Source organism: Oryx dammah, unplaced genomic scaffold (genome assembly GCF_014754425.2).
Source record: "Oryx dammah isolate SB20612 unplaced genomic scaffold, SCBI_Odam_1.1 HiC_scaffold_4, whole genome shotgun sequence".
In the NCBI taxonomy this organism is placed as follows: domain Eukaryota; kingdom Metazoa; phylum Chordata; class Mammalia; order Artiodactyla; family Bovidae; genus Oryx; species Oryx dammah.
Genome location: NW_024070188.1, coordinates 75,656,278 through 75,668,591, shown reverse-complemented (window position 1 = coordinate 75,668,591; position 12,314 = coordinate 75,656,278). Strand labels below are relative to the sequence as shown.

At 36.0% G+C, this 12,314-nt stretch overlaps 1 protein-coding gene across 1 annotated transcript in view; it reads right to left on the bottom strand.

Moving 5' to 3' along the window:
- The window catches only part of ESR1 (estrogen receptor 1), a 276,074-nt gene that overhangs the window by 134,681 nt on the left and 129,079 nt on the right, over positions 1-12,314 (bottom strand). Inside the window, exon 4 of the mRNA XM_040238694.1 lies at positions 9,804-10,139. Within this exon, the coding sequence (XP_040094628.1) occupies positions 9,804-10,139 (336 nt within the window). The remainder of the gene's footprint in view (positions 1-9,803; positions 10,140-12,314) is intronic.

Here is a 12,314-nt window from a genome sequence, read left to right as displayed (position 1 = left end):
ATTCTTCATCCACAGATAGATTATGTAAAGTGCTTCTTGTGTGCATATATGCTAAGTTGCTTCAGTCGTGTCCAACTCTTTGAGACCCTGTGGAGTGCACTCTGCCAGGCTCCTCTGTCCATGGGATTCTCCAGGCAATAATACTGGAGTGGGCTGCCATGCCCTCCTCCAGGGGATCTTTCTGACTTGAGATTGAACCTGTATCTTATTATGTTTCTTGCCTTGCACGTGGGTTCTTTACCACTAGCACCACCTGGGAAACCCAAGTGCTTCTTAAAGATTAACAAATTCAGTGGAAACAATAAAGAGAAAAATCCTTCTCTATAGTTAGACAGCAAAAAGCAGGTATGTAACATGTGTTATGAAAAAACATAACTTGTTGGAGTGAGATTGGTAGGTAGGTTTTTATCATTCTCCTTGCTGCTGCTTTTTTAAATTGCAGAAAGGAAAAAAATTAATGTCATGATGTGATCTTTAGCTAGGTTAACTATAAGTACTTTACAGATAGGAACTTATTATTCTTGTATGATGTATTTTATCATAATGCTCTTCATATCTTGAGTCTGAGTAGAGAGACATTACAAGTCAAAAATATGACCTAGATATTAAGATAAAGGGAAATTCAACTTAAAATCACCAATATTTGAAAATTCGGGCAGTATTTTATTACTAAATATACTTCTAGAATAAAATAGTCCAATGAATTGACTGTTTTTTTAATTAAAATTCATCATGCAAAATGAAGTCAACTGGGGTTATGGTCCAAGATGGAGACCCCTGAACTCATAACCTCCCATGGACATATCTCCACTACATGTAGAGTGATTTCCACTAAAAGAAATCCAGAAACTAGTTGAGTGATTCTTTCACTTTGGGCAAATGAAAAAATACTCACGTTGAAATGGGTAGGAAAGACTGAGACATACTCTTACCATAAACACGCTCAAACCTTGTACAGCACTGTACAATCAGGAGGGAACTCACAACTCCTAGCTTCTCCCTGATGAGGGAAGGGTTGGTCCTAATATCTAGCACCCCAGGGATATGCCCCCAAAACACACTGCTCTGAAAGCCAACAGGGCTTATTCTACCATACTCACAATACTAAAGCAAACAAAGTGTTCTTAGTGGGCTCACTAGGACTCACAGTCTTCTCAGGGTCCAGTACAAAAGAAGCAAACAGATACATTCATCTCCGAGTTTTTCCTGAAAAAGGCCTATTTGCATACTTTAAAAGCTGTTATCTGAGAGTTAGGTTTCTAATTTAGTACCATCTAGAGAATGACTGATTCTCCCCTGGAAATTGGGAAAGCATTACATACCATCTCTGCATTCTCCTTGTAACCTGTTTCAAATCACTAAAATCTCTCTGGAAGGAGCTTGTACATATGCTTGGTACCCTAGCTTTTGCAGCTGCCACCTAAGGAAAACATAACTTTATCATCTGGCTCTAGTGTCCAGCAGAGCTTGCACTTATCAGCCCCACAGGTATTTAACAAACAAACAAAAGGTTCTTAAGAGGTTATGCTTTCAAGGCTCAGCACAGAAGAAGCAAACAAAATCCCATCACTCAGTCTTCCCCTAAAAGAGATGTATTTGTATATATTAAAAGCTGGTACCTGAAGGTCCAGTTCTAATCAGTTTGTATCTATATGCTCACTGAGATCCTTCACTTTCAGATACTGACAGGTCTTGGCATACTCTCAACTACTGCTGTTGCTGCTTCAGTTGTGTCCGACTCTGTGTGGCCCCATAGACGGCAGCCCACCAGGCTCCCCCGTCCCTCAACTACTGGGAGCCTCTAAAAACAAAGAAGTCACCTTGGAAAATCACAAAGGTCTGAGAGACAACCAAGAGCTCAGGCTGGGCTGATCAGTAAGGTTCATCTCCAACATGAGATCACTCTGTTAAGACTGGGAGAGGTAATTGTTTTATCTAAGGCAAAGAAACCAATGAAAGGAGTCAAGGAAAATGAAAAATCAGAGGAATATGTTCCAAACAAAAGAACAAGATAAAATCTCAGAAATAGACTTTAACGAAATGGAGATAAGTGATTTACCTAATAAAGAGCTGAAAGTTATGATCACAAAGATGTGTACCAAGATCAGAAGAACAAGGCAAGAACAAAATGAGAAATTCAACAAAGACACAGAAAATATAAGTACAAAACAGAAATCATAGTACAAAAGAATACACTATTAATAACTATAGTGAAAAATTCAATAGAAGGGTTCAATATCAGCTAGATCAAACAGAAGAAAGGATCAGCAAATTAAAAAATAGGGTAGTGGAAGTCATCCAATCAGAAGAGTTAAAAAAAAAAAAAGACATGAAAAAGAGTGAAGATGGTTTAAGGAATTTAAATAAGGACAACATCAAGTAAACCAACATTCACATTACAGTGGTCTCAGAAAAAAAAGGAAAGAGTAGAAAGAGAAAAGAGTATAAAGCTAAAGAAATAATCACTGAAAATTTCCTAACCTGGAGAAAGAAACAGATATACAGATCTGGGCTTCTCGAAGAGTTTCAAATAAGATGAGCCCAAGGAGACTCACAGCATGACACATTAAAATTAAAGTATCAAAAGTTAAAAACAAGGAGATAATCTTAAAAGAACCAAGAGAAAAAACAACTTGTTACATACAAGATAGGTAAGACTATCAGCAATATTTCAACAGAAACTTTACAGGGCATCATATACTCAGAGTGTTGAAGAAAAAAAGATTGGGGGCAGGAGAAGAAGGGGACGATGGAGGATGAGATGGTTGGATGGCACCACTGACTCAATGGACATGAGTTTGGGTAAACTACGGGAGTTGGTGATGGACAGGGAGGCTTGGCGTGCTGCGGTTCATGGGGTCGCAAAGAGTCAGACATGACTGAGTGACTGAACTGAACTGAACTGAACTGAAGAAAAAAAAAAAGAACACAAACCAAGAATACTCTACCTAGCCAAGTTTTCCTTCAGTATTGAAGGAGAGATCAAGAGTTTACCAGATAAGCAAAAATCGAAGGGACTCATCATTACTAGACTAGCCTTTAAAGAAATGTTAAAGGCACGCCTTCAAGTTTAAATGAAAGGATGTTAAACAGTAACAGGAAAACATATCGAAGTATAAATCTAAGAAACAGATAAACAAGGACCTACTGCATAGCACAGGAAATTATATTCAACATAATAACCTATAATAGAAAAGAATCTGACAAATAGACAGATAGATGCACATACACAGCTGAATCACATTACACTGGAAACACTGTAAATCAACAATCCTTCAATTAATTATCCTTCAATCAAAAAAAGAAAATATAAATCTCAATAATAAGGTAAATATAGAGTTAAATTCAGAACACTCCAATGTTGTAACCATGGTAGGTATTTACTAACTTTTAAATCTAGTATGAAAAATGGTAAAAAAGAAAAACTAACTACAGTAATTTGCTAATGAATACACAAGGTAAAAAAAATATAAATTACAACATCAACCATAAAGCTGAAAAGAGTAAAAATATATAGCTTTAGAAGTTGTTAACAACTTAAAATAGGCTTATAAGTTGTTATATAAGTTTCATGGTAACTACAAAGCAAAAACTTGTACTAAATACACAAAAGATCATAAGAAAGAAACCTAAACACACCATTAAAGAACATCACCAAGACACAACGGAAAAGAGCACAAGAAGAAAAAAGAAACAGAGAAATACAAAACAGTCAGCAAAAAAATCAGCAAAATGGTAATAAGTAAATATCTGTCAATGATTCATTTAAATGTAAGTGGACTACATTTTCCAATGAAAAGACAGACAAAAGGCTAAATGGATCATAAAACAAGACCCAACCATATGCTACTTACAAGATACTCTCTTCAGGTTTAAGGACACGCAGCTTGAAAGTGAAATGATGGGAAAAAGACACGCCATACAACTTGAAACCAAAAGAAAATGGGACAGGTATACTTATATCAGACAAATATTAATAGAACTGAAGCAAAAGACTTTAAAGAGAGACAAAAAATCATTTTAAAATGACAAAGGGGTTAATCCAATAAGATGATATATAATATTTGCAAATATTTATGCAACCAACATAGGACCACCTAGACACATAAAACAAATATTAACAGACCTTAAGAAAGTGAACAGCAATACAATAATAGTAGGGGGATTCAATACTCCACTTTGAACAAAGGATAGATCACCCATACAGAAAAATCAAGAAGGAAAACACTAGACTTAAACTGTATAAACTGCATATTAGAACAGATGAACTTCTGGTAGCAACAGAAAACATTTTTCTCAAGCACACATGAAACATTCTCCAGGATAAATCATATGTTAGACCACAAAATAGGACAATAAATTTAAGAAGACTGAAATATAAAGTATCTTTCCCAACCACAATGGTATGAAACTAGAAATTAAGTACAAGAAGAAAACTATAAAATTCACAAATATTTGGAAATTAAACAACATGCTTCTGAACCACAGATGAGTCAAACAAAAATAAAAAAAGAAATAGAAAATACTTGGACACAAATAAAAATTGAAATAAAACACCAAAACTTACAAAATGCAGAAGGGCAGTCTAACAAGGAAGCTTACAGCTGCATTAGGAAAAAAAGAAAAGTGCTCATTACATTGAAGAAAAAAATGGTGCTCAAATTAACAACAAATTTAATACTGCAAGGAAGTAGAAAAGAAAAACAAACTAAGTCAAAAGTTAGTAGAAGAAAGGAAATAACAAGGATTAGGTTGGAAATATGAAATCAAGATTAAAAAGACACCAGAATAGATCACTGAAACTAAGAGACAATTTTCTTTTAAATATTTACAAAACAGACAAATGTTTAGCTAGACTTACCAAGAGAAAAAAACATAAAATCAGAAAAGAAAGGTAATATTGTAACTGATATAACACAAATACAAAGGATCATAAGAAACTACTATGAATCATTATATGCCAACAAGCTGGACAAACAGGAAAAAAACTGATAAATTTCTGGTAACATACAAGTTACCAAGACTAAATCATGAAAACAGAAAATTCTAACAGACCATTACTAGTAAGGAGATAGAGTCAGTAATCAAAAACATACCAACAAAGACAAGCTCAGATTGCTTCACTGGTGAATTCTACCAAACACTTAAAGAAGAATTTCAAATTGTCTCAAAAAATGGAAGAAGAGAAAATATGCCCAAAATCATTTTATAAAGCCATAATTACCCTGATACCAAAACTAGACAAGTACATTACAAGAAAAGAAAATTACAGGCCAATATCCCTGATACACATAGATGCAAAAGCTCTCAACAAAACAGTAGCAAACCAAATTCAACAACATATTAAAAGAAACACACACCATGATTAAGCGGGACTTATTTCAGGGATAAAAAGACGGTTCAACATCTGCAAATCAATCAATATAGAACATAAACAAAATGAAGAATAAAAAGTACATGGCCATATCAACAATAGAGGAAAAACATTTGCAAAATTCAACATCCATTCCTAATAAAAACTCTCAATAAAGTGGGTATAGAGGAAACATACCTCAAACATAATAAAAGTCATATATAAAAAGTCCACAGCTAGCATCATGCCAAACAGTGAGAGAGAGAAAGTTTTTCCGTCTAAAATCAGGAACAAGACAAAGGTCTCCAGTCTCAAGACTCCTGATTAACATAGTACTTACTGGGAGTCCTAACATAGTAATTAGGCAAGAAAAAGAAATAAATGACATGCAAATTGAAAAAGGAAGAAATCAAATTGTCTCTATTTGCAAAACAACAAAAGCAAAAATAAACAAGTGAGACTTCATCAAATTAAGAAGTTGTTACATAGCAAAGGAAACCACCAACAAAACAAAGAGGCAGCCTACCAAATGGGAGAAAATATTTGCACATCATGTTTTTGGACAAAAGGTTAATATCCAAAGTATATGAAGAACACATATATCTCAATAGAAAAAGAAAGAAAAAACCCAGTCTGATTTAAAAAATGGGCAGAGGAACTGAATAGACCTTTTTTTCCAAAGAAGATATACAATTGCCAATGGATACACGAAAAGGTCCTCAAGCAATCATCAGGGAAATGAAAACCAAAATCACAACGAAATATCACCTCATACCTGTTACACTGGTTATCATCAAACAAACAGCAAATAATAAGTGTTGGTAAGGATTTGGAGATGAGGGAATCCTTGTCAACTGTTGGCGAGATTGTAATCTGGTGCAACCACTGTGGAAAACAGCAAAGATATCCCTACTCCTGCCAAAATAAAACAGAACCACCATATGATCCAGCAATCCCAATTCTAAATATACATCCAAAGGGTTTGAAAACAGAATATCAAAATAAATGTTTGTACTCTCGTGTATCCAAGATACGGAAACAAACTAAGTGACCATCGACAGATGAATGGAAAAAGATCTGATAAATCTGTATCTACAACGATATACACAATAGAATGTTATTCAGCCACGAGAAAGAAAGAAATCCTGCAATTCGCGACAATATGAACAGACCTTGAGGGTATTATGATTAAAACTAAGCCAGTCAGAAAAAGATAAATATTGCATGGTATCACTTAGACATGGAATCTGAAAACAAAAGTCAAATTCATAGAAAGAGAGTATACAAGTGGTGGCCAGGGTTTGGCGGATAGGACAAATAGAGAAAGATTGATAAGAGTATAACTTCTCAGCTATATGATGAAAAAAGTCTGAGGATCTAGTATAAAACACTGTACTGTATAATTGATTTGCTATGAAAGTAGAACTTAGAAAAGGTAAATAGGTAAGGTGATGGATATTTAGTTAACTAGATGTAGGGAATTCTTTTACAATGTCTATCAAATGGCTGTAACATATACTTTAAATATTACATTTGTCAACTATACTCAATTAATGCTGAAAATTTTTTAAATGAAGTCACTTCACAATCTCTGTTATACTGATAGCCGTCTGAGGATATCCAAATGTTCCATGCAGGTATCATATAGTTAATTCCAGGTACCTCTACAACTGGCTTTCCTACTACTCTTTATACTAAGGCAAAGTATATCTATATAAGGTAAATTTATTTTAGATTAATATTATTGTTAATCTCAAACTATGATCATATAAACGTAGTATTGTCTATATTATATTTTAGATTTCTCATGTGAGTTGGTTTTTTTTTTAATGACAGATGATATCTGGATGTAAAATAACTTTTCAAAATGTGACTTTGTCAATTCTCTGAAAAACTTGACAATCATCTTCAAAGATGATTCCAGAAGACTATTTTCCCCTCATTTTTCATCTTATCACCATAGCATATATACAATTTCATTTTCGCCTTTATAATTCTCTTTTTTTAATTATCAAATGACAAGACATAGTTTGGCCCAAGGACTTTGGAAATGTTCAGGTCTCCTAAACAAATCAAGTTATAAAGTGGTTTTTCTGTACTTCTCATTACCATAAATGTGTTTAGTTCTGGGGTTTAGCAGTGGAATGACTAAGCATGGACACGATATTTTCCTTCCCTTGATTTCCATCTCCATTTTATTCCTAAATACAGAAGATCCTAAGATGGTATAAGAATCTGCCTGCAATGCGGGAGACCTGGGTTCAATCCCTGGGTTGGGAAGATCCCCTAGAGAAGGGAATAAAAACCCACTCCAGTATTCTTGTCTGGAGAATTCCATAGACAGAGGAGCATGGTGGGTTACAGACCATGGGGTCGCAAAGAGTCGGACACGACTGAGTGACTAACACTCTCACTTTCACAGGTGATTATTGCCATGAATTCTTCATTCATTAGTAATGTGTATGCGTGCTGTAGCTTCAGTCATGTCCGACTCTTTGCAACCCTATGGATGGTATCCCACCAGGCTCCTCTGTCCATGGGATTCTCCAGGCAAGAATACTGGAGTGAGTTACCATGCTCTTCTCCCACTGGTTTTGTATTTGAACTTAATTCCCATTGTTTCAAGTGTCCTTCAAATTTTTAAATTTATAAAAATGTCAAGATGGAAATCTACTGCTAAGTATGAAAGATATATATTTGACTTCAGCAGTGCTCTGGAACTAACATTACCAAAACTCATTAGGAAAAATACAGGCTTATATACAACAATAAAACTTAAGAGCAACTCAAGAGTTGGCTCTCAGGGATATGACCATTACTTGTTTGTTTGTCTGTGTTCTTCTCCTGAAGTACCTTTCTACAAAATGAAAGCAATAATAAATATAAAGAGAAAACTTATAACCACATTACATTTAAATTCCAATATTTACTTATCACGGATCTGCCTCACAAAGGAATATTAAGGTAGAGAAGTGCCCATTAAAACTCTTAATTCCAAATATGGCTGGGAGTCTTTATTTGCCAGTTGGATTGACTCAAAATCCCCATGTTTCCATGTAACCCAACCTCTGCCACCTAAATAGATGCCTTCTATTCAGTTTGGATCACAACATTGCCGGCTCCATATTCAAAGGACGACATGCTTATATGTTAATAAATGCAAATCTAAGGCCAGATATATAGTCACTTGGCCTATAATCTCTGAAATGTAAGTACAAAACTCCTTATTTATTTAGTTTAATAAAAAACAAAATGCATGCTTCATAGATAATAAGTTCATCTACTAAAAGAAATCAGTCCATCCTAAAGAAGATCAGTCCTGGGTATTCATTGGAAGGACTGATGCTGAGGCTGAAAATCCAATACTTTGGCCACCTCATGCGAAGAGTTGGCTCACTGGAAAAGACCCTGATGCTGGGAGGGATTGGGGGCAGGAGGAGAAGGGGATGACAGAGGATGAGATGGCTGGATGGCATCACCGACTCGATGACATGAATTTGAGTGAACTCCAGGAGTTGGTGATATACAGGGAGGCCTGGCATGCTGCAATTCATGGGGTCGCAAAGAGTTGGACACAAATGAGCGACTGAACTGAACTGAACTAAAAGAAAACTCACAAGATAGTCACTATCTAAATTCATTACTTGTTTGATCTATAAGCCCAGAAAAGAAGATTTAACTTCCTCTTTCCTTGATTCGTCTATGTTAGCTCCTGAATGGATATGATGAGGTATGGAGGAGGTCATTTTCTAGTCTTGTTTCCATAATAACTAGAGTTCTTCCCCCTGAACAATAGAGCAACGGTCATGTTTTATAAGAACACCAGTTCTGAGAATATCAGCTGAAGAATCAAGTATAACTTCAGCCACTGTTATCTCTCCACAAGCTCCCCTCAGAGATGAGAACCTAGTTGATTTTTCTATTGCATTACCTTGTTTCTAAAATGTTAATAGACGGTTCAATGAATATTTGGCATTCAGTAAAAAAAAAAATTATTTCTTTAGCTCATAAATACCTGAAAATAAAATTTGTAAAGTAAAATTGATGACTCACAATTTAGGTGTTTTGAACAAAAGTCCTCAACATTAAAAATTTATAGGACATAGATCATTTCATGTTAAAAATTTCTGCCACAGTGAACATATAATATTAAATGCATTTATTATCTAGTGTTCACCCCAGATTTGGGGGGTGAATATTGATGGGTTAAAAAAATAATGTCAGGTTAAAGACTTTAATCATCTAGATTTTTATTTCAAAACACTATTTCCTAATTTCCAGGAGAATTAAGAGTGTATAGATACTGAAAATTAATCAATTCTGATATAACCTTAAAATCAACTAGATAACAAGCTATTGTGTCCCACTATCTCTCCCATAATACGTATGGCAACCTGTTCATGAATAGTTAATGGCTCTTCAAAATAAAAGTCAAGCTTAGTCTTCTTACCTGGCACCCTCTTTGCCCAGTTGATCATGTGTACCAGCTCCCTGTCTGCAAGGCTGGTCAGCAAGCCCATCATTGAAGCCTCACTGAAAGGTCTGGAAGGGTCATACTCAGAATAGATTATGGGGGGCTCAGCCTCCAGCAAGGCACTGATCATCTGGTCAGCTGTCAGGGACAACACCGGGCTGTTCTTCTTAGTGTGTTTAATCATGATCGGGCTTGGCCAAAGGTTGGCAGCTCTCATGTCTCCGGAGGGCACCGCTTCATTCCTGCCCTCCCCATCATCTCTCTGGCGCTTGTGCTTCAACATTCTCCCTCCTCTTCGGTCTTTCCGTATCCCTGAGAACACACACACAAAAATAGCTTATTCTTTTGCTCATATAAACTTTCACATGAAAACCATTTTTAATGCTAACAGCCTTTTATTTTATTTGAGGAAATAGTTTGGGACACAGTTGTGCCTCTAAGTGTTTAACAACCAGCTGTCCACGAGAGGGGAAAAAAAGGCTTTGATTTGTAGCATTCACCAATTTCCATGGTGTAATGACTCCCACCATGGCAAATTTCAAGCTTCTTGTCTGAGATCAAGCAGTGTACAAAACTCCTACAAATTTAACAATAGGCTTTTGTGAGCCAGTACAAGCTGCTCTTACAAACTGTTGTGGGATGTGTGTGTGTGTGTGTGTGTGTGTGTGTGTATAACAGATGCTATAAAAAAGATAACATATTAATTAGCTACTCTTGAAATATGCCATATCAAAGATTGCTCCTGCTATGAATATTCTTTCAATAGCAAATTTTAAAAGTATCTTTATAAAGTATTTAATAAGTGTCCTTATCACCCAAGTAGACCTCTTAATGGGAGACACTAAAGAGGAATGATTTATCCAAAATGTAGCTGACAGTCTCTAGCCCCCACAGATGTTGAGTCAGTCTATTATTACTACTAAGCTGTACCTCATCACCTGAGTAATCGACCCAAGAGCCTCAACTTGTTGACTAGGTTCTAAGATGTCACAAATGTCTTTCTATTTTCCTAATATTAAAGTTTTAAAGGAGTTGAAAATAGTCTTCCCCCTAAAGATTTACCAGCTGTGGTCCCCCCTAACTAATTAAAGGAGGAGAGAGACTCCAGTTTTTTTTTTTCACAGAGATTCTTTGAGGCTTGGTTCAGCATCTTAACCTAGAAAACACCAGGCTGTCGTACTAACATGCATCAGCAGAAAGAAATATTTTAAAGGACAAAAATGAACACAAGGGGCCATATTTTCAAAAACTCTTAATCTCTCTAAAATAGAACAGAAAACAACAATTCTTAGATTTGTGTAAAAGAAATAATTATTTTGTAAAAATGTAGTACAATTATTTTTAATATTAAAGACGAGAAGTAAAATTCTTTGTAACAGATCGCCTGTCCTCTGATTCCAAAACAAATGAATAACTAATGTCAGAATTTTGCTCTGTTTTGTTCTGTCAAGGAGTTTGGACAAATGTTCACTGGTGAGTTTTTATGCATAGCTTTTATTCCTATAGATCTAGATTAGATATGTTACATGATATTAAAAATATAATGATGCCACAGACCCTTCCTTATTTGTTCAGTATCAAAATAAGCATTTCTCAGAACTCTTGGAATAAGTAACAATCATAAAGATTATTATCACTATCATACACTGAGCACTCACCATGTGCTTAAACACTTTAAATACACTTTACATGCATGCATTTTACAACTAATTTAGTCCTCACGATAACCTTGTAAGGTAAATGCCGAAAACTGCTCCTTTAGAAAGATTCATGAACTGGTCCAAGACCATTCTCTATTAAGTATGATCCAAGATCCAAGCTTCTAAATGAAGTTTGTGTTTTTTTCCCCAGTTACCAGAGTTTCAAAATTGTATCCCACACAGTTGACAAATTTAAGGACATCTATAAGTAAAATGGGCTTCCTTGGTGGCTCAGCGGTAAATAATCCACCTGCCAATGCAGGAGACACGGGTTCAATCTCTGGATCAGGAAGGTCCCCTGGTGAAGGAAATGGCAACCCACTCCAGTATTCTTGCCTAGGAAATCCCATGGACAGAGGAGCCTGGCGAGCTACAGTCCACGGGGTTGCAAAAGAGTCAGACATCACTTACTGACTAAACAAACAAAACAAAAAAGAAATAAAATAGGTCAAGTGAGAGTCATCATTGCATTTGGCCAGTTGCTGTCCTTGGTCAATTCTTTTCATCACTAGATGTGCTAATGTGAGTATGCTGCTGCTAAGTCGCTTCAATCGTGTCCGACTCTGTGCGACCCCATAGACAGCAGCCCACCAGGCTCCCCGGTCCCTGGGATTCTCCAGGCAAGAACACTGGAGTGGGTTGCCATTTCCTTCTCCAATGCATGAAAGTAAAAAGTGAAAGTGAAGTCACTCAGTCGTGTCCGACTCTTAGCGACCCCATGGACTGCAGCCCACCAGGCTTCTCCATCCGTGGATTTTTCAGGCAAAAATCCTACTGGAGTAGGGTG